The sequence below is a fragment of the Echinops telfairi genome, unplaced genomic scaffold (genome assembly GCF_000313985.2).
Source record: "Echinops telfairi isolate 266 unplaced genomic scaffold, ASM31398v2 ScPeMD7_7457;HRSCAF=8495, whole genome shotgun sequence".
Lineage (NCBI taxonomy): Eukaryota > Metazoa > Chordata > Mammalia > Afrosoricida > Tenrecidae > Echinops > Echinops telfairi.
This window is the reverse complement of record NW_022111357.1, coordinates 13,685,761-13,713,125: the sequence shown is the minus strand read 5'-3', so window position 1 is coordinate 13,713,125 and position 27,365 is coordinate 13,685,761. Positions and strand designations below refer to the sequence as shown.

General features: G+C 40.0%; 1 protein-coding gene across 9 annotated transcripts in view; it reads right to left on the bottom strand.

Annotated features, from left to right (window-relative positions):
• PUM1 (pumilio RNA binding family member 1) overlaps nt 1-27,365 on the bottom strand; it is a 142,222-nt gene that overhangs the window by 113,599 nt on the left and 1,258 nt on the right. For all 9 annotated transcript variants that reach the window (XM_045298777.1, XM_045298776.1, XM_045298779.1 and 6 more), the window contains exon 2: nt 23,729-24,102. In XM_045298777.1, the coding sequence (XP_045154712.1) occupies nt 23,729-24,091 (363 nt within the window). In that variant the 5' untranslated portion in view covers nt 24,092-24,102. The remainder of the gene's footprint in view (nt 1-23,728; nt 24,103-27,365) is intronic.

Here is a 27,365-nt window from a genome sequence, read left to right as displayed (position 1 = left end):
GAGCATGTACAAAGGTACAGATAAGAGCTAGAATCACAGGGAATCCAGGACAGATAAACCCCTCAGGACCAATAATGAGAGTAGTGATAGGATGAGGGGAAGGGGAAGGTTGGGGGAGAAAGGGGGAGTTGATTACGATAGTTGACATATAGACCCCTCCCAGGACAACAAAGAAGTGTATGAAGAGAAACAGTGATTAGTATAAGATATGAAAAAAATAATTTATCAGTCATCAAGGGATCATGGGGGAAGGAGGGAGGAGGGGGAAATGAGCTGACACCAAGGGCTCAAGTAGAAAGAAAAGATTTTAAAATGATGATGGCAAGATATGTACAAATGTGCTTGACACAATGGATGTATGTATGGATTGTGATAAGAGCTGTAAGAATCCCCAATAAAATGATTTTAAAAACAAAAAAAAAGAGAATATTTTAAAAAATTAATGATGCTTTTAGCTGACTTTTCTGGAAAGAAATTTGACATGAAATAAGATTTATAAATGGTTATACCCTATGATCCAGTAATTCCTCTTCCAGAAAGTTAGCCTAAATAGTAAGGAATATGGGCAAAGACAAGGATTCCAAGACTGTAAATCTTTTCAGGAGCAGACAGCCTCCTCTTTGGGCCTAATGCCAAACGCACAACGCTACCATAAGGACTCTACTAAAGTCCACTACAAATCTGCATGCATATAGAAAAAAGAGATGGCTATACAAAGCGACTTCAAAAGTGTGGACCAATGGAATTAGAAGACAGTACTTTTCCCATGAATTTTCTTAAGCTCTCTTGTATATACTCTTCACTTATTGACCAGGTTTTTTCCCTAACCATACACCTATCAGCATAAAGTAAGAACTGTCACGATGCCACGTGCCTGTGAGGGTGCAGAAAACCTCAATCACTCAACTATCAATGGTGGAATGGCACGGGGTACAGCCACTCTGGAAGGCAAGTTTCTTCAATGCACTAAAAATGCAACTACTATATTAATCAGCAATTGCATTACTGGGCATTTAGCCCGGATAAAAAACGTTTTATGGCCATACAGAAACTTATACAAGTTCATATCATAGTGGCTCTATTTATAAAAGCCCAAAACTGGATTTAGCCTAGATATTCTTCAACAAGTTAATGGATAAACTGTAGTATACTATCTATCCAATGTAAAGCCACTCAGTCAAAAAAGCTATTGATCCATGCAACAACTTGAATGACACTCCAGGGAATTATACTGAACCCATCCAACACACCACCACCAAAGAAAAAAGGGTGGGGTGATAGTCCCCAAAGGTTATATATACTATATGATTCTCATTACTTACTATGTTTAAAAAGGCAAAATTGTAGAAATGGAAGCTAAGGCTTCATTGAAGGAAAAGTATGTACAGTTATAAAAAGGCAACATAAATGTCACTTTTGGTTTTGAAACTATTCAGTACCACCTCTATAGTGATGAATATTCAAACCTACACAGATGATAAAATTGTATTTAATACATACACACACAAATAAAATTAGGGAAATAAAAAATTAAGTAAATCTTATCCATGTCAAGACACTATTTCATTACGATACAGTTTTTCAAAGTGTTACCACTGGAGGAACTTGGCCAAAGATTACAATGCATCTATTATTTTATTTCTCACAACTCAGTGTGAGATAATTATCTAAATCAAAACTTCAAATAAAACATGCAATCGCTATGAGGAAGTAACAAAAGGTTAACAACTTAAAAATTATCATTCATGACTCAAAAACCATAACAAATACATAGCCGAGATAAATTTTCTCAAGTAGCAAAAAGACCAGAGGATGCAGATCAAAAGGCTTCAGCAATATCATTTGCAAAAATTGCATTCTGACCAAACTTTCCCAAAGCTATAGACGTCCATAAGTACAGCAACAGAGGGAAGAGAAAAAACTATGACATAACTGAATCCTGTTTTCTAAAACACTACAAACTGATCTGTGATGTATTTCATGTATGAAAGCTACAGGAAGACAAAACGTAAAAGTAATAAAGTATGACACTCATTCCCTCATACAAATAATTGCTGAAATGGATAAACATGCTGTAGTACAACCATATAAGGAAATACTACAATTCAAACTCATGACAAGTCCGTCCGTCTGAGAGAAAGAGCCGCATTCCGGTTTGCATAGCTGACTTTTCGAAATCAGTTCACCAAAACGTGGGGGTGGTTCTTAGGAGCTGTCCAATGGGTCCCAATTTATAAGGACTATTCCCATCCCATTGAGGGGCTTCACTTTCTTTTACTGACTCCAATTTATCAAGCATGATGCTCTTCCTCGGGGATTGGTCCCTCTTAGTAATATGGCAAAAGCACAGTCTCATCATCCTTGCTACTAAAGAGCATCCTGGCTATATTTCCTCCAAGAGACATTTGTCCATGTGTATTCAGTACTCTTCACCAACACTCTGATTCAAATGCATCCATTCTCTCTGGTCCTCCTTATTCAACACCCAGCTTTCACATGCAGATGGGGGCAACTGAAAATGCCATGGCTGGAGTCAGGGGCACCTTAATTCACAAATTGACATCTTTGCTTTATAACACTCCAATGGAGTATTTTGTAGATTTTTCCAATGCAACTCATCATTTGATTTCTTGACTGCTGCTTCTTCTAACATTGACTGAGGATCCATCTAAAATTAAATCCTTAGAAATTTTTATTTCTCCATTAGTATGAATTTGCTTATTGGTCCAGTTCCAAGGATCTTTTTTTCCCCTTTATGTTGAAATGTAATAAGTGTAACCCATACTGAAGGCTTTGGTTTTTATTAGTAAGTGCTTCAAGGCCACTGTTCACTGCCAGAAAACAAAGTTGTGTCACCTGCATATTGCAAATCGTGGGTTTTTCACGAATTTTCCTCCAATCCTAATGCTTAGTTAGTTTCTTCAGATTATCTGCTTAGCATAATGACTGAATAACAAACATTAAAAGGTTGCAAACCTAATGTACCTCTTTCCTGATTTTAAATCAGTTTCCCTTGTTCTATATACATAAGCACAATGAGGTGTTCTGGAATCCTCATTCTTTTCTATGTTATTCAGTTTGTTAGGATCCACAAAATTGAATGCCTTTGCATAGTGAATAAAACATAAGTAAACATCTTCTGATATTTTCTGCTTTCAGTCAAGATTTACCTAATGTCATCAATGATATATAAAATATCTGAAGTAGGTAAATGTATGAAGACAAAGTTTATTGGCACCTAATAGCAGGTGGCATTGGTCACCAAGAGGGCCCTCCAGTCAGGAGTCCAGGAATGGGAGCCACAGCTGCCAAGGTCTCAGCTTCAGCTGTGGTTGAGGAATCCAGGAGCAATGCTGAGGACAAGGAATCCCCCCTCCTCTACCCCCCATCAGAAAGTCCCTGGAGCAGATCTACCTTTTCTCCCTGCCCATCAGGAAATCTGAGATCACTGACTTTCTACCTCTGAACGACAAAGTTTTAAGGATCTGGTATCTTCAGAAGAGGTGCTAGTCAGCAGATCAAGGTTCAAGGCCTTCATTGCTAGCAGGAAGAACACCTACCTCTACAGAGGTAGCTATAGCCACACCGGGGGCTCATCTTCTTGGTCAAGCTGTCTAGCAATCCTGTGCAGCAAGGCTACGACAGGGGAACAGGACTGGCAAATTCGAGACCGTTCTCTGCAAGATAGCCAGCAGACGGCAGTGTGCTGGGGCACCTCATCTCTGTTCCTCAACTCTGGGGGCCAAGGAGCTGCTGCTGCTGGCTGGTATTGACAACTACTGTATCTCAGCCAGGGGTGGCAATGCCACTCTGAGCAACTTTGCCAAGGCTACCTCTGATGCCATCTTTAAGACCTCCAGCTACCTCACCCTCAGCATCTGGAAACAGGCCGGATTCGCCAAGTATCCAGGACAGAAATTCACATAAAACCCTAACACACCAGAGGCTCTGTGCAGAGGCCCCAGCTCCAGCTGTGGCCACCACATAGTAGTTTGCACTCAAGAACAATGAAGTTAATGAATTAAACCAGGGGGGCTGAGGGGAGGCGGGTGATGGTTCATTTGTGGTTCTGGGGGCTGGAGTGCCCTGGTGGTTCAGTGGTTAAAGCACACAGCTGCTACAAGGGAAGTTCACACTCACCAACTCCATATAGAGCCTTGGACTCCTGTGGGGCCAGTTCTATTCTGTCCTATCAAGCTGCTGTGAGTCAGAACTGAGGCAGTGGGTACCGAGGTTGGTGAGAAGGAAAGACTGGGAGCTATTACAGGAAGGTCACATTTCTGCTTGGAGTGATGGATAACTCTGGGCAGCAGGGAATGGTGATGGCTGCACAGCATGGTGAACGTAATTAACTTCATTAAATTGGACACTTTGAAATGGTTAGAACTGTAAAAAAAACTGTTAGATATTTTTACCACAATAAAATTACTTTTTAAAGAAATATCTCAGGGGGAGTGGGAAGGGAGGGGGAAAACGAGGACCTGATGCCAGAGGCTTAGGTGGAGAGCAAATGTTTTGAGAATGATGAGAGCAATGAATGTACAAATGTGCTTTACACAACTGATGTATGTATGGATTGTGATAAGAGTTGTATGAGCCCCTAATAAAACGATTTAAAAAAAATTAAGAACTAGAGGCAAGAAAAAAAAGAAATATCTCATAATGCTCAGGAAACTTTATATTTACAACAGTGACTCCATAGTTAATGCCATATGAAAAGTAATTGCAAACAGTAAGCACTTTAGCTACATCTATAGCCTATTTTTGAAGAAAATGAAAATTTTAATTGCTTAAAATAGTTTCATTTTCTAAATAAACAGTGAGTATGAATACATGGGAAGGTACCAGATTACATTTTATTTGTGTCAATTATGCCTCACTAAAAACTCTTTTTTTTTTTAATGAAAGAAGATTCCCTTTGAGGTCAGATTGGATAACATATCAATAAAACAAAGTCAAGAGACCACTTGTATACGCTGTAGTGTCCTGCACCATTTCCATAATCAGTTGTGGGTCAGATCACTGAGCCGTGGGGTTTGCAGTGGCTGATTCTCAGAAGCAGACAACCAGGACTTTCTTTGTAACCTGTCTTTAGTCTGAACTGCTGAACCTCTCCAGTGTCAGGAATACATAAGCCTCCACTGCTATGGTCAGGTTTCCAGCATGAAAGGAGAGCATATTCTATCAATGAACTACCCTCAGTCCTGGATCCACCTATATGTATGTTGTTGTTGTTGCTGCTGCTGTGCTGTGTTCCTGCCAAGTCAATTCTGGCTCATGGTGACTCTATGTGTTATGGAGTAGAACTACTCCCCAGAGTCTTTTTGGCTGTAACCTTCATGGAAGAAGCAAGTCACCAACCCTTTTCTTTCAAATACCACTGAGTGTGTTTGAACTGCCAATCTTCAGGTTAGGAGCCAAGTGCAAATCATGTGTGCCACCTATAAGACCTCTGACCCATGTGCATTTAAAAAGAGAAAAAGCCTACTGTCTTTGAATTCATTCTGACACCTAAAGACCCTGTAGGGCAGAGTAAAACTGACCCCTAGGTTTTCCAAAGCTGTACTCTTTATCGAAGCAGACTGCCATGTTTTCCTCCTGTGGAATGGGCTAGTGAGTTCTAACTGCTGACGTTCTGTTTAGCAGCCAGCTGCTTAACCATTGGGAGACTTCATTTATTATAAAGCAGGTCTTTAAAATCAATAAATGGGGCTAAGATCCTTATTTACCCATTTGAGAAAACTAGTAGAATCCTTATTTCCTATCACATTGTACACAAAAATAAGCTCCAGATGGATTAAAGATGAAAACATAAAAATATAAGAACAGAAATATATAATAAACACAGGTGCTTGGTCAAGAGATGGCTTCAGAGGATAAAGTGAAAGAAGCCAAAAATAATTTAAGACGCTATGCTTTGTGAAAAATAAACAAAGTTAAAAGACATACAAATCTAGGAAGATAATATATTCACCAACAGAAAAATTAGACAAAAGATTCTACAGAACATTCAGAGATATAAATGGACATTGAACGTAGGAAAGAGTATTAACAGTAGGCTTACAGGACATGTGATTTTGATGCATTTCAATTTCCTCAACGAAGATAACAGAAACCATTGACATTTTACCTTCGACCATTGATGCTGACTTATCCATTTAACAAGACAAATATATATATATATATATATATATATATCCAAATTCGTTTTCTTTTTTTTTTCTTTTAAATTCATTTTCTTCTAAGCCTTCTAATCTCTAAAGTCTCTGTGTGGTATACCTACCTCTACAGATACACATCAATTAGGCATGAATGTATATTAATCCCAGCAATTGGTTTCATACATGAGAGCATTTCTTCAGTAGTAATTATAAACATAGTCCAAAAGTCCTTAGAAAGTAAACATCATATGTAGACACATGAAGCAGTAAAGCCTGTCATACTGACTGACCCAAGCAACCCTTAGGATATGTCGAGCCCAGTAACTCAAATGCTGTATAATGTTAACTATAACTAGTACCAGTTTGATTTATAAGTTAATGGTGTATAATTATGTTGTTCATAATAAAACAAGTTGTTTTTCAAGAAAATGCGGTTTTGTTCACGTGTCATTTTGACATTTATCCACAGAAATAGTTATATAAGAAATGTTTGTAAACCTAGTGTTAATACTATTAGTGTTAATAAATGTACATTGTCCCTTTTGTAGTTGTTTTTTAAAAAAAAAAACAATCAGTATAGGGGAAATGAAAATTTTAAGTGAAAGTGACCAGAGTGAAATAAGCCAAGTACAAAAGATCAACTCATTAACTCATCTCTATAAAGGTAATAGGTAAGGTCCAGAGACCCAGATTCACTGGTGGTTAAGCTAATTCCCAGGGATGGCGAGAAGGGAGGAGGGGGGAGAAATCACTCTCAAGATCTTTAGTTCCCAAACTTATTTGGCCTATCACCCCCTTTCCAGGAAAAAAAAAATTGCTCAGTGCTCCCTGACAATTAAAAATCGGTGTACTATATATAGCCCATAATCCGGGACAAAGTTTAAGTATCTGTTTTTGCAGTGGCCCCCTCCACACACCCCATCATTCCAGTGCCCTATGGGGTGGCATCACCCACTTTGGCAAACACTGCTGTTGATAGAAAATCCTTGTTATTTTTTTAGTGATGGGAAAGGTAGCTAAGTGAAGGACAAAACAGCTTGAGCAGGTAAATGAGATCACAAAGAAATACACAAAAGGACATTCTGGTGAAGGATACCAAAACCACTAGTTGATTCAAACTGGCAGCTTTTCCATTAGCACGCACTTCAACCACTGCGCCACCAAGGCTCTTTTAACAAAAAATACCTAAAACAAAAGCCAGACCAACTGCCAGTGCGTGGATTCCAACTCAGAGCAATCCTACATAGGGTTTCCAAGGCTGTAAATCTTTACAGGAGCAGACAGCTGCATTGTTCTCCCATTGGCTGCCAATGACCAAAAGGGTTGGCAGTTCAAGTCCACCCAGAGGGACCTCTGAAGAAAAACCAGACCTCTAAAACAAGCAAACAAACAACTGAGGGTCTGAAACCCCTCCCAGCACAGTTCTACACTGACACACATAAGGGCTCCCTGACTCAGAACTGACTCGAATGCCACTGTACAGAAAAGGAAAATAAGGCTCAGAAAAATCCAAAGTTTAAAAGCAAACACCACAGCAGAAAGAAACCAAAGCTGACTCTTAAATGTATTTCAAGTGCAATAGTGTCTCAGTAGTCAAGAGTCTATATTCTACTGTTCCATATCCATTAAAAATGGAATCTTAAAACTCTACAAAATAAAACTCTACTACATAAGTTATCTTCAATAAACTCAAGTAGTTATTTGTTTATTCATCATTTATAAGGTACATACATACTATTTGCCCGGTGTTGGGGATAAAAAGCTGGAAGATTGGGGAACCGATTACAAGCATCTACACATAACCTCCTCTGTGAGGGATGAACAACAGAAAAGTGAGTGAAGAGAGCCATCAGACAGTGTAAGACATGAGAAAATAATAGTAATTCATAAATCATCAAGGGTTCATGAGGGAGGGCTGACAGGGAGAGAGCGGGAAAAATGAGGAGCTGATACCAAGGGCTCAAGTAGAAAACAAATGTTTTGAGAATGATGAGGGCAACAAATGTACAAATGTGCTTGACATACAATGGATGGATGTATGGGATGTGGTAAGAGTTGTGTGAGCCCCCCAAAAAATGATTTAAAAAAAAAAGCTGGAAGATTTAAAAGTTACCATCACTATGTTTCTTAACCAAGGTATATACATGAGGAGCACCAGGGAATGTTTTTTAAAGAACATATGATTCAGTGGGTCTGGAACTGGGCCCAATAATCTGTTTATTGAAATACTCCACTCCAACACAGGAAGCGAACTCATCCAACAAGACCTGTACTACACATGAGAGTAGCATCAGCCTTGCTGAATATCCCAGAGAAAAGGAAACTTAGTTGAAACCTGAAAGATTAGGAGTGGCCAGGTGGATGAGGAGGAATGGGAATTCCAACCAGAAGGAACTAAACTACATGACTAAAATAGCACTACTGTATTGAGGAACTGAGTGGCCAAAAATAGCAAGTGGTTCAGAAAGCTACAAATATTTCAGTATAACTGAAGTCAAGTGCCAATACAGAGACTGGAGGGAAAGCTGGGCCAACGCCTGAAAAGGTCTACTCTCATGCTGAGGAGCTTGGAAGTTATCCTAAAAGCAAGGAAAACATGGGAAATGTTTTTTGTTTTTGTTCAGGCTAGAGCAAGACATTTGTATCTTTGGAAATATGGTAAAACCTGCATAAAACCTGTCAGAGGGGGAAAAAGAACATTCAAATATATTCCATTAATAGCAAGACCCAGAAAAAGAAATCATTTCCAACAAGCTCAAGTTCTACAAATTTCAACAAATTGTATCAATTTTGTTTTGAAACTCAACTGCCAGTGTCGTTTCAGGCTCATGATGGTCTACAGGATGAACTAGAACCTCCCCTTTTGCATTTCCAAGGCTGTAAATCATCAGTTCTCAACCTGTGGATCGCGACCCCTTTCGGGTCGAACAACCCTTTCACAGGGGTCACCTAAAACTATCGGAAAACACATATATCCAATGGTCTTAGGAACCGAGACACCTCTCTTCTATCCGTCTCCACGCAGGTCTCCCACATGCACATACGCCCACCTAGGAATACCTGGCATGAAGACTGTTACCACCCATGCTGCACCATGCTTCGAGACAAAATTTCATTTATTTGTCATTAGAAATAAATATTTCACTATATAATTACATTTTGTTTTTGTGATTCATCAATATGTTTTAATTATGTTCAATGTGTAACAATGAAAATATATCCTACACATCAGATATTTACATGACAATTCATAACAGTAGCAAAATTACAGTTATGAAGTAGCAACGAAAATAACTTTATGGTTGGGGGCGACCACAACATGAGGAGCTGTATTAAAAGGGTTGTGGCATTAGGAAGGTTGAGAACCACTGCTGTAAAGCGCAGAAAGTCTCATAGTTCTCCTCTGTGGAGCAGCTGTTAGGTTTGAACTCCCAACCTTTCAGTTAACAGCTCAACTCATTATCCGCTATACCACAACATAGAATATAGTCAGAAGGAAGAAAAGGGTAGAAGAATGAAAACTAATTAGAGAACTCCTGCAAATGTTCAGGTAAGAAAGATGAGCCTGCCAGGTAAGGTAATATGGACATACTTTGGAACTATTTGACACAGGAAGCAGGAATAGAGGAGGATTCTCTGTACTGAGGTGCCATCTACAGAAACAGGATATGGAGACAGAAAGAAAACTGAAGAGTTTCATGATGCCATTTACTGAGCATACACCAAGTCCTGGCCTCTTTACAATTAGATGTGCAAATTAAACTCTCGCTAACCAAAATCAAGCAAACCAAGCTGAATCAATTCCAACTCATAATGACCCTGTGTAGTGTTTCTGGGACTAAATTTTTTTGTTCTGTTTTGGGTTTTTTTGTTTTTTAAATCATTTTATTAGGGGCTCATACAACTCTTATCACAATCCATACACACATCAATTGTGTAAAGCGCATTTGTACATTCATTGCCCTCTGGGAGCAGATAGGCTCACAGATCTCCCTCAGAGTAGCTGATGGATTTAAGCCACCAACTTTGTAATTAGCAGAATCCAGTGCTTACCCCACAGCACCACCAAGGGCTCCTTTACTAGCAGTACACCTGGGTTACATTTCAATGAGAAACAAGTAAGCTTTAAAAATGTGTGCTGTGTCTAAAAGTTCAATGCACCATATGTACTCGAGTATAAGCCGACCTGATTATCAGCCAAGGCACCTAATCTTACCACAAAAATAGCATTAAAAATGTGCTGAAAAAGCTTGGCTTATACACGAGCATATATGGTCTGTTTGTTTTAAGGAGAAACTGACCTGATTCCAAGATGAAGACTAGGTCTCCGAACGGACGGGCCTAGTGTAGGAGCATGGACGAGCCACCAGCAGCATATATTGGCTGAGACCTTTACATACAGTGCCTGACTTTCTTTGACCCCAATTTCCCCATTCATAAAATGGTAATGCTGAAAACCACATAGATTTCATGGTAGTTCAAACTACATATAAACCTGGCCTAATTCTGGCATATGATTTACATAAGTACATGTTGTTATTACTTCTAGATACAGAAAGGAAGCATGCAATACTAACATTTTTTCCTAGGCCTCACTGAATGTATGTAACCTATTCTAGCAACCTCCGTTCTTCAACACAATTACTAAAGATTTCTATTAAAACATGTAACTGATCACTGCTTTGGGGGGAAAAGTTCAGATTTCCACGGCCTTTTCCAACAACAAAAGCCCACTGAAAATGTTATCAGTTACTCTATTCCATTCAATATGGCAGGTCAATCTCCTAAAATGAGCTTTTAAGGCCATAATAATTTAAATTTTTGCTTTCAAAAATGCTAGGGTTTGAAATTTGGAAAATATAAGAAAAAGAAATTACTTATAACCCTCCATCCACACACATATAAACAATATTTGGGGTCTTTCCCCCCAGTCCTCTTTCCATGTGTGATACTTTTAGTGGACATTCAAGAGGGCTTCAAAATGTTTGTAGGAAAGCAGAATTAAATTAAAACACAATAGAATTTTCCCACTAACTTTTTGAAGCCCCTGTGTATAAACATAAAGGCTCCTTTTTGATAAACTGATTGAGAGAGAACTGTAATTGATTAAAATTGCTCTGATATGTTTGGAACACTCAAACTCACCTGAGCACCCATCTTCAAGGAGAGGCGGAATGAAGTCCTCCTTTTTAAACACTTTTCTAGACAACCTCCTCCTCCCATTATAACACTGTCTCTTCAAAGAACTCTACGAATACTAACTCAATTACCTTAAGTAGTGCCCCCTTAACTTGAGCAATGCGGGTGGGGGAGACCATTCGAATCCACAAACTAGTAACAAATTAAAGAATGTTTTCTTAAGAGCGTTTATATATACGCAATAACTAGAACTAACTTAAACAGTCACCTTATGAAAGTCCTTAGGGAATGTTTTTAATAGAGAGAAATTGTGTCATTAACAGATCAATTAACTGTATCGGAAGAGTTAGCACCACAGCTCTCAACACTGGTTCTCTCTAGCTTTAGCATCCCCTTCTCAGGCTGTAACCCAGGGCGTTCAAGTGGTTCACTTCAGGTAAGACTTCAGCTGAGAATCTGCCTTTCTACCTCGGAGAGAGTGCGATTTTTTTTCCGTCTTTCCACCCTAGATAAACTGGTTCAGAATCTACCTTTTAAAACGCTTTTACTGTGCTGTAGGTGAAAGCTTACACAGCTAGTAGTTATTTCCCCAGCAACCATTCATGCAGACTGTTCTGTGACACTGGCTGCTGTCCCTGCTCTGGGTCAGCAGAGACCCTCAGTCTTTTATATCTTGACATTCTGGCTCCATCATCCCTCAAGTTTCCCTGCCCCTCCCTTGCCTTTTCACCTTTGCTTCTGGGTAAACGTTGCCAGCTGAGTAGCCTCCCAAGTGCTATGGTGTATTTTATAGGTCAACCTATTATTTGGCTGAAAGGTGACCTCCGGGAATGGCTTTAGCTCCATATTAAAAGGGTACCACATGAGGAGAAAGGTGAGGCTTTCTGTTCCTTTAAAGAGTTACAGCCTTGGAAATCCCCAGGAGCAGTCTGACTGTCCTACAAGAGACACTGTAAGTTGGAATCAATCCAATGGCAGGGAGTTTCTTGGCTTTTTAATAAACGTTAAAGTCCCCAGATGATTCTTATGCATACATTAAAATATCTAGATATCATATACATTATAAACTATGTATTATAAATTGTACATTATAATTCTGGGGACAAATCCTCAGGAGGTGAGACTAGAACGGCCCAGTTCCATGCCCTGTTGTAAAACTGTTTATTTACACTGTTAGCCAGCAAACACGTTTTCCATGGAGAGAAATGCAACAGCAACTCTTTTCTATCTATATCCCAGCAAAACCTGTCACTTGGAAGAAGTCCAAACTCAGTGTACCATTATAGATAAACTAACCCTCCCAGCTCCCCTTTCTGCACAGCATTTGCACCACCAGTGTACAAGTCAAAAAGTCTTAGTGATCCTACTGGACAGAAGAAAACTGCTCCCTAAAGTACACGAAGGAAAACCTGTATCTCTTCTTTCTCCTGTCGAGTCAGCCTTTTGGGAGTTCTACCCTGTCCTAGTGGGTCGCTGTGAGTAAGCATCGACTCCTGGGCAGTGAGTTTGTTTGAGCCACTACAGCACCACTTAACTTCTGTATTTGCCACTAGAAATGCATGTTCCTCTACATACCCTGAGGTATCCAAAAGAGAAATGAAAGCCTATGTCCACATAAAAACTCATAAGGCAATGTCCAAACCTACATGATTCATAATAGCCAAAAAGTGAAACCAACCCCGAAGTCCACAACTAATGTACACATAAATCAAATGTGATATAGCCATACTAAACCCCAAAATGCCCATGATGTTGAGTCGATTTCAACTCAAAGCAACTTTAGAGGACAAAGTAGAACCGTCCCATTGGGCTTCCAATGTGATAAATCTTTATGACAACAGGTTAGCAGACTGTCACAGCCTTTTTCCCATGGAGTGGCTGGGGAATTCAAGCCCAGTCTAACAGTTGGTGGTTGAGCATTTTAACCTTTGTACTGGCAAGGCTCCTTTATACCATTGGAAAACTGTTCAGCAATAAAAAGACATGAAGTACTGCTATGTGTTATACCTAATGAGTGAGCCTGAAAAACTGCTAAGTAGAAAGGACGCAGAGTGCCATATATTGTGATTTCTCTTAGATGAACTGTCCAGAATAGGCAAATCCAGAAAGGAAGAGAGAAGTGGTTGCCAGGGCCTGGGCAAGGGTGGAAATTGGCACTGACTGCTAATCAGAACAGGGTTTCTCTTGGGAGTGCTGTAAAGTTATGTACATTTTAAATGGGTGAATAACACTTTTAAAAGCTGCAGCGGAAAAAAAAAAAAAGCTGCAGCGAAACTATCATGGGGTAACCAATCTCTACCAGCCTAAAACCTTTTCTTGGTGAGATTCATTAAAACATAAAGAAAGGTATATCAACCATACAAGCACACTTACTAAAAGCTAGACAAATCCATGTCTGTTGAATCTTAAAAAACCCATAATAAGGTATTTCAAAATTAACAGTTCTCAAAACATATTACACTAAAATATTTTTCTGGAAAAGGTCCATAACTCATGCTTACACTGCAAACTTTATCAATGGTATGCACTCTTCAGGCCCACATGCTTTAAACAAACTTCCAAATATTAAGTCCACTGCTAATCACTGACCACCACTTCTCACAGTACTAACCCTTAACTACTGAGTTTATCAATTCTGACTCACAGAGATACTACAGGACAGAGTAGAACTGCTCAAAGGTTTCTGAGGCTGTAAATCTCACAGAAGCAGCTGAAGGGTTTAAACCAAAAATCTTCAGGTTATCCACCCAACACTTAACCCACTGTACCCCAGGGCACTGCAAAATACTGATAACAGGGAGCAAAATGCCAGGGCAGCCTACAGCTGTGTGCTGAGCTAAAAACATGGTCTAGTGATTCTACACTAAACACAAAAGATAAAGGTTAAAAAAAAATAGAGTAGGGGTCAGAAATCCCTTAAAAAAATTTTTTTTCTTTTGCTATTCACACCAAGGATTGTGTAAATAAGTGGGGTACCATAGAAAACAGCGCGATGAACTAGGAAGATGGCACTGACTTTATACATACGATCACTGACAGCCAACTCAACAAAAGTAACAGGTTGGGAGTCCAGAAATAAAAATTCAAACCCCCCACACTTCCACTTACTTACTATCTGTATGACTAGGGCTGTTCCGAGCCACCATTTACTTGTTTATACCTTAGAGGCAGTAACCCCAACACTTCCATGGGTTGCTGAAATAAATGAGCTAGCGTACCCAACGTAAAGGATAAGGCGCAGACGGTGTTCCACAACCACCATCTACAGCTGGGGTGGCATCTACCCAAGTTTTCCTTTACTAGAGGGGCTTCAGAGAATTTGTCAAAAAATGGAATTAGAAGAGAATGGAATTTTCCCATGAGCTTTTTAAAGCAAGACAGTGACTGGTTTTTGTGGTTTGTTTGTTTTAGTCCCTAGAAGCCGACAACTCTAACCCAGATAAAATGAGGCCAATCCTTACCCCACTCTCAGTACTTACTACCTTCTGGGCACTGTGTTAAACAGAGAGTCCCATGTTTCTGACACTTCACAAAAGGATTGAGTATCTATCTAGATGCATGCTAAGTAAGGGCTGCCTAGTAACATTAAAATTTTGAAGTACATAAAATGGTTCATAACAGGTTGGCAAACACATCAAACATCATCATCAGTGTTAAAGATGCTTTAGTGTATCTACAAGTGTTTCACTGTTTTGCACAAAGAAAGAGTCACTACATACTGAGCATGTAGTTTGATGAACTGACATTGGGTTTGAACCGAACTGTTACGTCTTCATGTAAATCCAACTTAAAGACTACTTTAAGAACAGAACTAGTTTGTAATCTGGAGACTGCCCTATAAAGCCCTTAGCCACATACATCACTGAAATATAAAACATAGCTACTCCTTTTCTTGGGTCACAAGGACACTCAGGAAACTTTATAATCCATCATTCTAGTGCATATTTCTAAATTCTAAATTTATCCCACTTTATTTTCCTATCATAGCTTTATTTCCCCATTGTCACATCTCATGAACCTTTTTCCCTACTTCCATATCCAAAACCTTTCAAACCCGAAGAATATCATGTTGAGTGAAATTAGTCAATCACAAAAGGCCAAATACTATATGAGATTACTGTTCTAAGGGAAACTACATGCACACACGTACACAGGCACCTACATCCAAGAGAAAGACATTCACACCAAAGGGAACACAGTGGAGGCTGCCAAGGGCAGGAGGGACAAGGAGGGAAGAGAAAGCAACAGGCTAGACAGTCTGTGGACAGTGTTAACTTGGGTGTAATGGTGGGTAGTAACCTGACAGAGGGAGAAAGCAAGAAGCAGGTGAAAGGTAAACGATTGGGGGGTATGACTAGTAATTTAAACTATACAATACAAAAATTGATATACCAAAATGTAAGCCTCCAGTTAGTTTACAATTAAAAACAAACAAACGTGGAAACTAAACAAGATAGAGAAGAGCACTTACTGCATAAACTTTTCTTAAACGGAGTAATTCTTAAAGTAATTAATAAAGAAGGTCTACTAATGAGCCTTCTCAACAAGTGTATAACATCGATACTTTGTGCAAGCAAAACAGTATGATACCATCTAAGATACAACTATTGGTCTAAACAGGCTGGAGCAAAAGAGAAAGCAGAAAGCCAAAGACTCAAAGGATCCAGTCTCCAGGGCTCATAGCCTACATGAACCACAGGCCATAGATCTGTAAAGCGTAAGAACTACATGGGGTCAGCTACCACTACCCCAACCTTTCTGACCAGAGATGCAATACAGTCCCAGATACCATAGGAGGAAATAAAGAAAACTCAAATACTGTTAAAGACCAGACTTAAATGGACCAACAGAAATTACAGGATCATCCCCTAAGACCATCACCCTAAAATATCCTTTAAATTTTGAACAGAAATCACACCCAGAGGCCATCTTTCTGCCAAATGAAAGACTGGCTCACGAAATAATGTTGACACCCTGTATAAAATGTAACCAATGTCACATAATAAAGTGTATAATAACCAAACCCAACTCCCTGTCATGAAGTCCTTGCCGACTCATAGCAACCCTTGCAGGATAAACCCCCTGTGAATTTCCAAGACTGTAACTGTTTACAAGAGTAGAAAGTCTTTCTCCTGCAGAGCAGACAGTAGTTTCCAACTGTTGACCTTCCAATCAAATGTGTAACCATCATGCCACCAACACTCCTGAACAATACGTACAGAAATTAAGTGGAAACCTAACTTGCTTTGTAAACTTTCATCAAAAACAGAGGAAAATACTGTTATCTTTTATACATGAAGTTATAGAGGTTCTAAGTGTATAAGAAGCAGCCCTGGTGGCCTAGTGGGCATAGTTGGGCTGCTAACCTCAAGGTCAGCAGTTTGAAATCATCAGTCGCTCCTCCAGAGAGAAAGACAGGGTTTTCTACTCCTTTAAAAAATTAGTCTCAAATATATTTTTTAAAAGTCTCGGAAACTAACGGGGCAATTCAATCCTGTCTCACAGGGTCACTATGAGTCAGCATAAACTTGATGGCAGTGAGTTTAATTTTGGTTTTAAGAGTATAAAGAAAGTATGAGAGCATGAATTATCCTGTCTGGCCCATGATGTTAAATAAATGCCATTGGCCCAAATGCTGAGCTAAGCAATCCACCCAGGAAGACAAGACAGAACAGTTCATCAGCAGGGAAAAAAGACAATTAATTACCTCTAAGGAATAGCAGTCCCCATAGTTTGAGGAGTCCCTGGGTGATGCAACGGTTACCAGGCTCAGCAGCCAACCAACAGAATGGTGGTTCAAGTCCCCGCAGGGGTGCTTTAGCCCAGGGATGCACTTCTGTAGAATCAGCCCCGCAAACGCAGGTGGACATGTGCACGGTTCTACTCGGGCACACACCAGGTCGGTATGAGTCAGGGTGGCCTCCATGGCAACTGTGACTGCTCACAGTTTGGAGAAGTTAAAACCTTTTAATTACAAGGGAAGGATTAACTCAAAGCCATTATGAGAATAGGAGACATGTCAGACGTGGGTGCTCCTATACAACTGGAAGTCGGTGACACCAAGTTAAAGAAGGCACAAGTGGGGTCAAAGAGTAAATGAAGTGCACCCACTGATTTTGCCTGGCTACCTAGCATTTTCTCTCATAGGCTGTACAATACCCTAAAGCCAAAAGACTGCTTGTAAAAAAGAAAGCTCGCCCTACAGGGGACAACACTGTAGACACAGTGTGGGAATTCCGCCCAATCTGACCCCACCATACCGAGGCAAAACACTAAGGGTGTGGAACAGAACAGCAAGGAGAACAGAGCAATGAAGTCCCCAGGGAGATCCAAAAATAGACTTTGGGGCCAGGGCTTGGTGCCCCAACAGACTCGACTGGAAAACACTCCTAAAGGCCAACAAACAGTCCTTGAACTAACTACAAGCTTTTCTTTCTTGTTGTTGTGTTCTGTTTTGTTGTCATTGGCTTGTTGTTGTTGTTTTATTTTGTTGCTTGGTTTTGCTGTCTTGTTTTTGTGCGTGTTATCGCTGCAGGTCGGTCTAAATAAGATAGGCTGGATGAACAATCTGGAGGAGAAAACAACGGGACCGACAGTTCCGGGGGGACATGGGAGAAGGGGAAGTGGGGAGAAAGGTGGTGGTGTTAACAAACCCAAGAACAAGGGATCAACAAGTGATCTAAATCGGTAGTGAGGAGGGTGTAGGAGGCCTGGTAGGGCGTGACCAAGAGTAATGTAACTGAGAGGAATTACTGAAACCCTAATGAAGGCTGAACATGATAGTGGGATAAGAGGAAAGTAAAAGGAAATAGAGGAAGAGCTAGGAGGTAAAGGGCATTTATAGAGGTCTAAATAAAGGTATGTACATATATAAATATATTTATATATGAGGATGTGGAAAGAGATCTGTGTGCATATATGTATAGATTTAGTATTAAGGTAGCAGATGGACACTGGGCCTCCACTCAAGTACTCCCTCAATGCAAGAATATTTTCTTCTATGAAACTGGCATTCCATGATGCTCACCTTCCTGACACAATCGCTGAAGACAGAATGGGTGCATAAGCAAATGTGGTGAAGAAAGCTGATGGTGACCGGTTATCAAAAGATAAAGGGTCTGGGGTCTTAAAGGCTTGAAGGTAAACAAATGGCCATCTAGCTCAGAAGCAAGAAAGCCCACATGGAAGAAGCACACCAGCCTGTAAGAGATCACGAGGTGTCGAAGGGATCAGGTATCAGACATCATCAGAACAAAAAATCCTATCATTGTGAATGAGGGGGAGTGCAGAGTGGAAGCCCATCTGTACGCAATTGGACATCCCCTTACAGAAGGGTCTCAGGGAGGAGAGGAATCAGTCAGGGTGCAGTGTACTTTCCTCTAGTTCCTAAATGCTTCCTCACCCCACCCCACTCCCACTATCATGATCCTAATTCTACCTAATTCTACCCTAATTATACCAGAGGATGTACAGCGGTACAGATAGGAACTGGAAACACAGGGAATCCAAGGCAGATGATTCCTTCAGGACCAATTGTGATAGTGGTGACACCAGGAGGGTGGAGGGAGGGTGGGGTGGAAAGAGGGAACCAATTACAAGGATCTACATATAACCTACTCTCTGGGGGACGGACAATAGAAAAGTGGGTGAAGGTAGATGTCGGACAGTGCAAGATATGACAAAATAAGAATTTATAAATTATCTAGGGTTCCTGAGGGAGGGGAGAGCCCGGAGGGAGGGGAAAAATGAGGAGCTGGTGCCAGGGGCTTAAGTGGAGAGCAAATGTTTTGAGAATGATGAGGGCAATGAATGTACAAATGTGCTCTACACAATTGATGTATGTATGAATTGTGATAAGAATTGTATGATCCCCTAATAAAATGATTTTAAAAAAAGAAAGAAAGCTCAATGGAATGGAATGGTTCTTTAAATTCCTGTTCCAAGGGCAGAGCTTCTACCAATCTCTGGCCCTTACAATCCAGTGCAAAGGCCACAACCTTAAATTTCTTTTCCCGGTTTCATCACACCCTTTATCTCAGAGCAGTTTACAGAGAAAACATATTTCACAATACGAGAATAAAACAATCACAACAAATCAAAAGATTTGACCTTGGGCTTTGTATGATGAAACTTTTGTATAGTTATTCAGAGAAAAATTCTTAGGTAATAAAAATCAGTTAAAATAAATACAAAACATTTAAAAATATTCACTCTGAGGGGAGGCCTATTCAACAGCATGTGATCCACATTCATTATGATAATTCTTAAGTAACTTCTAATTATACACAAGCCAAACGAAAATTTCCTGAAACTTCTTTTCTTCACTTACCTCCAAAGACCTGTTTGGCCAAAAATAGTAATAATAAAGATTCATAGTATCTAACTACAATAAATGGAGTATTATGTATTACCAGTGGTTAATACTACAGCCCTTTAATACAGTTCCTCATGTTGTGGTGACCACACTCCCAACCATAAAATTATTTTCGTTACCACTTCATTAACTGTAATTTTGCTACTGTTATGAATCGGGCAACCCCTGTGAAAAGGGTCATTTGACCCCCAAAGGGGTTTCACAGGTTGAGATCCACTACATTAAACTGATCCTTCATAGATTTATACTCTTAAATAGGAAAAAAGATACAAAAAGACCATACAGTTTTCATATGTTGCAAATGTTTTTAAATAAGTATACAAACAAACCTGAACACCTTTCTTCACCCCAAAATATTTTTTTCTAAAATTCACCTAACTTTAGATCTCATCCAAGATTTTGAAAGTATTACGTGCTATTTTCAACACACGTTCTCACACATTTAATGTTGTAATCTGCTACTTAAAGGGTCTCATGCAAAAATTCTGCCAACTTTCAAGCTTCTAAAATAAAACAATCGGTGCCTTGGTTTGGAAGTGTGGGAGTTATAGATTCATGGGACATCCCAGTTATTTAACCTAATAATGTGGTTAGTGCTTCTGTTCTTAAAATCAAAAAAACAAACTCACTGCCATCAAGTCAAAAGCTGACTCAGACAAACCCCTCTGATTTCCGAGACTGTTTACAGGAGTAGAAAGCCCAGACTCTCTCCCATGGAGCTGCTGGTGGTTTCGAACTGCCAAACACGCAGATCACAGATGGCAGCCCAAGTCATAACCACTAAAACACCAGGCTCCTTCGGTTCTGAAAATGAAGTCATAAAAGCTAGCAAGTAACCACTCAGGGCACAACAATTGGCCTCTATTGCCCTGGAACCACAAATAAAGGAGTGTCAGCAACAGAAAGGTGTGGAATATGTGGCTACCTGCCCCATGAACAACTGCTCTCTTCGACAACTATCAGAATTGGATGAGTGTGTGGTACCATTATTGAACATTTCAATCTCAGATTCTATACAAGAATCTTGATCAAAGGGAGGAGAAATACAAAACAGATAGTAAAATTCTCAGACTCTGGACTTTCTAGAACCATGGAGGCTAGGTGAACCTCTGAAACAATTGCTCTGAGGTAATCTTCTATATCTTAAACCAAATAGACCCCTGAAGCCTTCTTAAAGTCACACAGTAGTTTACCTAGTCAAGAATGCCTGCCTTGGGCATTGTACTGTTCTAAGAACTACCTATCTCCATGGGCTCCAAATGATAACAGTAACTCAAAAGATTCAATAGGAACCTTATGGGGTAGTGCGCTTATGTTGAAGGAGAAGGAACAAGTTGAGATATTGGTTACAAGCTCCAAGAACAAGCAATTTTACTGAATTCTACATGTAGAAACTGTTGAATTGGTGTGTTTTGCTGTTATAGTTTCAAGAACAATAACAAAATAACTTTTAATTCATTCATATATATTTTAAGCACAACATAAATAGTTCATTATTAAGAGGAAAAACTGAGCCATTAAGAGGATTTGCTAGGAAAACTTTTTTTTTTAAACATTTTATTAGGGGCTCATACAACTGTTATTGCAATCCATACACACATCAATTGTGTAAAGCGCATTTGTACATCATTCTCAAAACATTTTCAACTAGGAAAACTCTTAACTTTCCTTTTCTTAGGCAAAACATCCTAGCTTTAAAGAGTAAACCTAAAAAGGTTTAAATTTAAAAAGTAATTGCCCATACAGTTACTAAGAATGGTTACTTTAAATTTAGGCATAAACTAAATCTCAAGTTTTGTTTCTGTGAAGAGAAAAATAATAGTAAGCTAAGAACTCTGAAAGCAGGCAGACCCAAGATAAATTTCTAAAGCTTCCCACACTTCAGTTCCTTCAGCAGTAACACCTAAGGAGCAGGAGCACTTCCTAAAACAGTACATGGTTTCTTTTCCTCCCAGAGGTCATCACATACTCTTGTCATCTGTTTTCTGGGGACCTAGGGGGCTCTGTTGGCCTAGCAGACTAAGTAAAAAGGTCAGTTCTTGGAACCTACCAGTCCCTTCATGAGAGAAAGACTTTTATCGACTCTCTGCTCTTGGAAAGATGTATCGTCTCAGAAACCCAAAGGGGCAGTTCTACCTTGTCCTAAGGTTGGAATGGACTCGGTGGCAGGGGCTGGGTTTCCTGGTAGTGATCCTACAACTGTGCTCCATTATGCCAAAGGGCCTTTAAAAAACAGGAAATAGGCCCACGAGCTACAGCTCAGCAGTTATGGAATAATATACCAACAACAGAATCACTTTATAGTGTGTCATTCTGTCTCTATAGTGATAATTAACCCACAATTACCACTTAGAACACATGTAACAAAATAAAAATGCTCTTGTGGATTAAAAAAGCAAGCATTACTTGTATGCATCTCATTATTATCAAGTTTATAAGCTCTAAATTTCAAGGCAAATTCTGGCAAAACTATTCTTTGACCTCAGAATGTGCTTCAGTTGCACTAAGTTTGGTTTTGTCCTTAAGGCTAGAGAGGCACAAGTACATACAGAGCATCAGCTCTGCAATCATCAAAAAGAATAGATTTGGGGACCTGGGAATTAAGCTCTGGTTCCCCATCTCTCAAAAAAAAAATAAATAAAGGCTACTCCCTCATAAAACTATTGTTAAGACCAAATATAGGCAAGACTTAGCCTCAAAAAAAAAAACCCACTGCCATCAAGTATATTGATTCATAGTGACCCTATAGGACAGAATAAAGCTGCCCCTGGGAGTTTCCAAGACCCTAACTCCTTACAGGAATAGAAAGCCTCATCTTTCTCCCTCGGAGTGGATTTGAACTGCCAACCTGGTGGTTAGCAGTCCACAGAGCCACTGAGGATAGGGACTGGTGTATACAATAAATTTCTGAAGCTCTATGAGTACATACCAAACTCCAGGGGTTCGGATAGCACAAAATAAATTACATTTGATATCTGCCTTCAAGACAGCAAGGAAGGAAGAAACAAGGAAATGCAGACCCTCAAATAAGAGACACAAAAATAAAGATTAAGACAAAAACAAATGCCCTGAGGGTCCAGGAGCAAGCTCCCTCTGCCTTAGGTTCTATGCTGTCCTTTATCTCTGTACATGGGAGGGGCTTATGAAACTGAAGACTGCTGGTAATCCAACCACGATATCACTCTGCTCGATAAATTCCTACTGGTGCTAGGAGGAGCTCTGGCTCTTCCTTTGGCTGCCCTTTTTGAAGGAGTTGGGGGTTACACAACTGACTACTCGGATTTGCAAGTGTGCTTGGGTCTGCCTGCACATTAGTACCTGAGGTCTAGCAAAACATATCCCCTCAATAGAAAATGAATCTTCAAAAGTTCAATCTATACTTCAAATAGCCTGATTGAAATATTCTAATCCTTTCATCACATTCAAGAAGTTAAACCCAGAGCAGGCTAAAGGCTCTTCTCAGTAAAATAGACTGGTTTCAAATTAGTAAGATTGCAATGTGTTAAAATTGGGCAAAACCAAACAAGAGTTTAAAATAAGAGGGCAAAGCTGATTAAAACCTAAAAGCTACAACTATGTCTTCTGACAAGAAACATTAGAAAAACACCAGTTCTAGTTCAAGTACATTTCATTTTAGCAGCTGGTTTATCAACTTGCTATTATTCTCAACAATACTATCTTGTTTAAAAAGTTACACCCCCCCACACACACACGATTCTAAAATACATATACAGCCAAGCAGTTCTTACATGTCTGTGTCAAAGGGGGAGGGGGGAGGGGTTCCAGAAATACATACATTGTACATACAAAAGCAATCCTAACACTTTTATGAAGAAGTGAATTGGCCATTTTAAGCTTTAGCACTGAAGCTAAAGCATTTTAAGCTTTAGCACTGAATGACCCAGTGACAAAATTACAATCATCCTTTAAAACAAGTGACTGTTCAGGCCATACTAAATTAGCATTTTAGGCTTTAACGACATTTACTAAAAGCATCAGAAGTGGACAATGAATATAAAAGAGTTTGAAAGCTGAAATAGTGAACTTTTTTTACCTGATGTTCTGCATGAATGTTATCCCCAGTAGGCCAGCGATGTTTGCTATTATTATAGCCGCCTCCACCACTTCCTCCTCCCCCAAGCTGCTCACCATGCTGCCTCTGAAAGAAGTAGTCCACCATAGCGTCGTCCTGGGAACGGCCGGCAACTCCTATGGATCCTGGGACAGGGCTGGAGTGCGTCCCAGCTGCGAGAGCCTGATTTGCAGCTGGCTGTGGCTGCGCTTGGGACCCTGTTCCAGATGTCAAAACAACAGGCATGTTGGGATTAGCTGGTTCTTGAGGGTGATGTTTCAGGTGGGGGCTGAAGGAGTCCTGCCAAAGCACTGCTTTCCTCTTCAAGACACATGCAACGCTCATTCCACCAGCACCTGAGGACAGGGAGACAGGTTCGAAAGAGTCCGTTTGCGTTCTTTCCAACGTTATTATTAACATACACATCAGGATAAAAAGAGGAACTCATGCCTTCTCTGCAGTACAATCACCTATAGTTTCTACCCAGCAGCTAAATGTATATTACAATTTGCTACACTGACTCTTCCATTTAAAGTTGATGAACATGCATATATGGAAATACAAGGGGGCTTCCAAAAGTTGGGGGGAGATCCAGTGTCTTTTAATTCCACTTTTCCAAAAACTCCTCTCAGTACCCATAAAAAGTGGCAGACACTCTAGCAAGTACTCAGAACTCAAAACAGCAACAAAAAAAGAGGATGTATCAAAAGTAACCATGTGGAAGCAGATGCCAATCATCAAAAGGTAACAATGTAGAAGCGGCTGTCAACCAACAGCTTTTCTACCCAAGCTATTCCATGCAAGCCAACTGATACTACCATTCACCTTACCGTCAAAATTTCACAACTGTACAGTTAGAGCAGACACAGGCCAATGAGCCAAACAAAAACCTAAACGTTCTGTATAATTCCCAATGACTCCAAGTGTCTAAACTTGAAAGGGCCCTGTAAGAGGCCCAGCTCATTCCTGGGGCACAGAGACAAGGTCTGCTGGCAAGAATCACAGCAGCGTTCTCAGTGTAAATCTCCTCCTCAGCGGGGAAAAATGCACGATTCCGACCAATCGCTTACCAACACACTTCTGATTATGCCAGCACCCCATTAGTGCTCAACTCCTAGAAACATGAGTTCACCACACCGAATTCAGTTGCCTTACTGCCATAGAAGGACTCACTGTAAGGCCCAGCGGCCTCGAAAACACAGTAATTATGTGGCAAGGATGCTGCAGACATTAATCATCATGAAAACAATGAAAGGTAAGGCTTTTTATTCCTATTTTACAGATAAAAACTTTTGTTTTGAAGACTTTGGTTTTTAAACTGATGTATGATTTCTGTACCTCTAGTGTACAGAAAAGCTATGTGATGTGCCCAGTGCCTGTGCCCCAGAGGCCATTCAACTACTGAGTAGCAAAGAAGCAATTCAAACTTAAAGATTTTGCAGCCAAACCTAGTCCTTTCTTCAAAGTCTTTGCTGCTCCCCAGTAATATGGGTACTATTTCTCTCACTTGCTCCTGCTACTGTACTCCGGAAGGATCAACCAAAAATCCTAAAATGTTACTATGAAGCATTACTACTCAATGCTACAATAGAAAACTACATTTGCTTGTGAGCTAAAACAATGTGTCAGCCATGGGTACTTAAAAAGATACTTTTTTAAATGTTACAAAGAAAAAAATGTTACTATGAAGCATTACTACTCAATGCTACATTTATGGTACTTAATGCTACAATCAAAAACTACATTTGCTTGTAAGCTAGAACAATATGTCAGCCGTGGGTACTTAAGATATTTTTTAAAATGTTACAAAGAAATAAATCCGTTCCCAATGAAGCGTACCTGGTTCACAGCCAATAGAGTCTGATTTCCAAGGCTGTCAACCTAATACTTCACTGCTACAGAGGTCTTCTCTCCCGAGCCCAACTGTACCGTTTCAAAAACAACCTCACAAGATTTATGAGAAATCTATTAAGATATTTCTCTTCATGGAACCAAACTTCCTGACAGAAAAGCACTCTCCCACAACTAATTCATGTTTTGAATACAATGGAATTTGCAATTTGTCCAAAGCCTAATTTGGAAAAGTCTAGCCTTGGTTAATTCCAATCCCTTAGAACCTTACTAGGGTACTGGGGTATTATTACTCTGGGTTCTGCTTTCATGAATGATAAAATCTTATCTGTGCTCAGTGCCAAAACCAGAAAGTCATCGCTGGTTTCACCATCATCAGTCCTTGCAAATCAGCCTAAGGCCCTCTCGTTGGATTTTCAAAAGAACGCAAACCCTTCCATTACAACTACTGGCCTAGCCCATGTTTCTTCTACAAGAGAACCGCAGCCTAACTGTTTGTTTGCTGTAGAGCAAGATGCAAGTTTGCCACTGAACTAGCAACCTCTTAGAACCTGGTTCTCATCTAGAAAATGGAAGAAATTCTTCCTTCGCTTTCTCTTCGGTTTGCTTTTTTTTTTGTTTTAACCCAAAGAGAGCTAAGACATCAAATGCTTGGATAGGTTTAAATAGTCGCCCCCATGCAGGCCCCAGTTACGGCCATGGGCTGTAGATCCAATGGGGGAGCATTCCTAAAGTAGCAACTTGCGAAGCGAAATGCAATCTATTTGCCATTATCGCTCTCAGATTTTTTTCTACGAAAACGATGTTTCCCACTAAATCACACTGAACACAACATCATTCTAGTAAGGGGGGGCGGTGGGGGGGCTCCATTAAAATGTTCAAACAAAACAATCGGTTTTTGTAAAGCTATCTGTGTGCCCTGAAACAACTTCCTGCTTTACCTAATGAGGCAAGTTGCTCAAACAAGAGAAAACCTGGCAGAAGGGACCGCCAGAAAGTGAGCAAACACCTAAACAATTAAAATGTGTGTGTCTCGGGTGGTTTTGTAATTGCTGGGCAACTACCAGGCAAAATGTAAGAAACCATCCACCTAAATATTAGAACACATTTAAATTGCTAAGGTCTTTTAAGGAAGTCTTGGAGCTCACTAAAAAGTTGTAGTGTTTGAAATGTGGTTTTTACAAGGGTTACAGTTTTCAAATAAATACTCGGTAACTGGCACGAAGTGCTGACTCCGGCTCCTCTTCCCAGTCTTCAAACCACACACATCCAGCTAGGTTTTGTTGTTGCTTTCACTATCTCTGGTAGGTTGTACTTCAAAGCCCCCCGTTCTCCCTGTCCCCTATCTAATGGGTCACCTTTACTAAAATACTTAGTGGTCTAAAAGGTGTTTGTTCTCAGCACACGGAGCAAACATTCTGGGGTCATAAATTTCTCTTAAAGCTGCTCAACTCAGACCCAAACTAAACAAAGTCCAACTCCAAAGAGTTGTGGCCTTCAACACAATGAATTCATCTGCGGCTAAGGCAAAATACTAACTCAAAGTTGAGAATTCCAGTCGGTCCCAAAGATCCAGATAAAGAACCAACAGCTCCCAAGAGTGTGTTAAAAGGAGGTTAAAATTAGCCATGGGCCAAAATGGTTCTCTCACTTAATAAAGCTGCTTGCAGGAGCCCCCCCCCCCCTCGTCTTGGTCAATCTGTTAAGTGGTTGCCTTTAACATTTTTCTAAAAAGCAAACCTACGGCGATAAGCCCATTGTTTCAGGA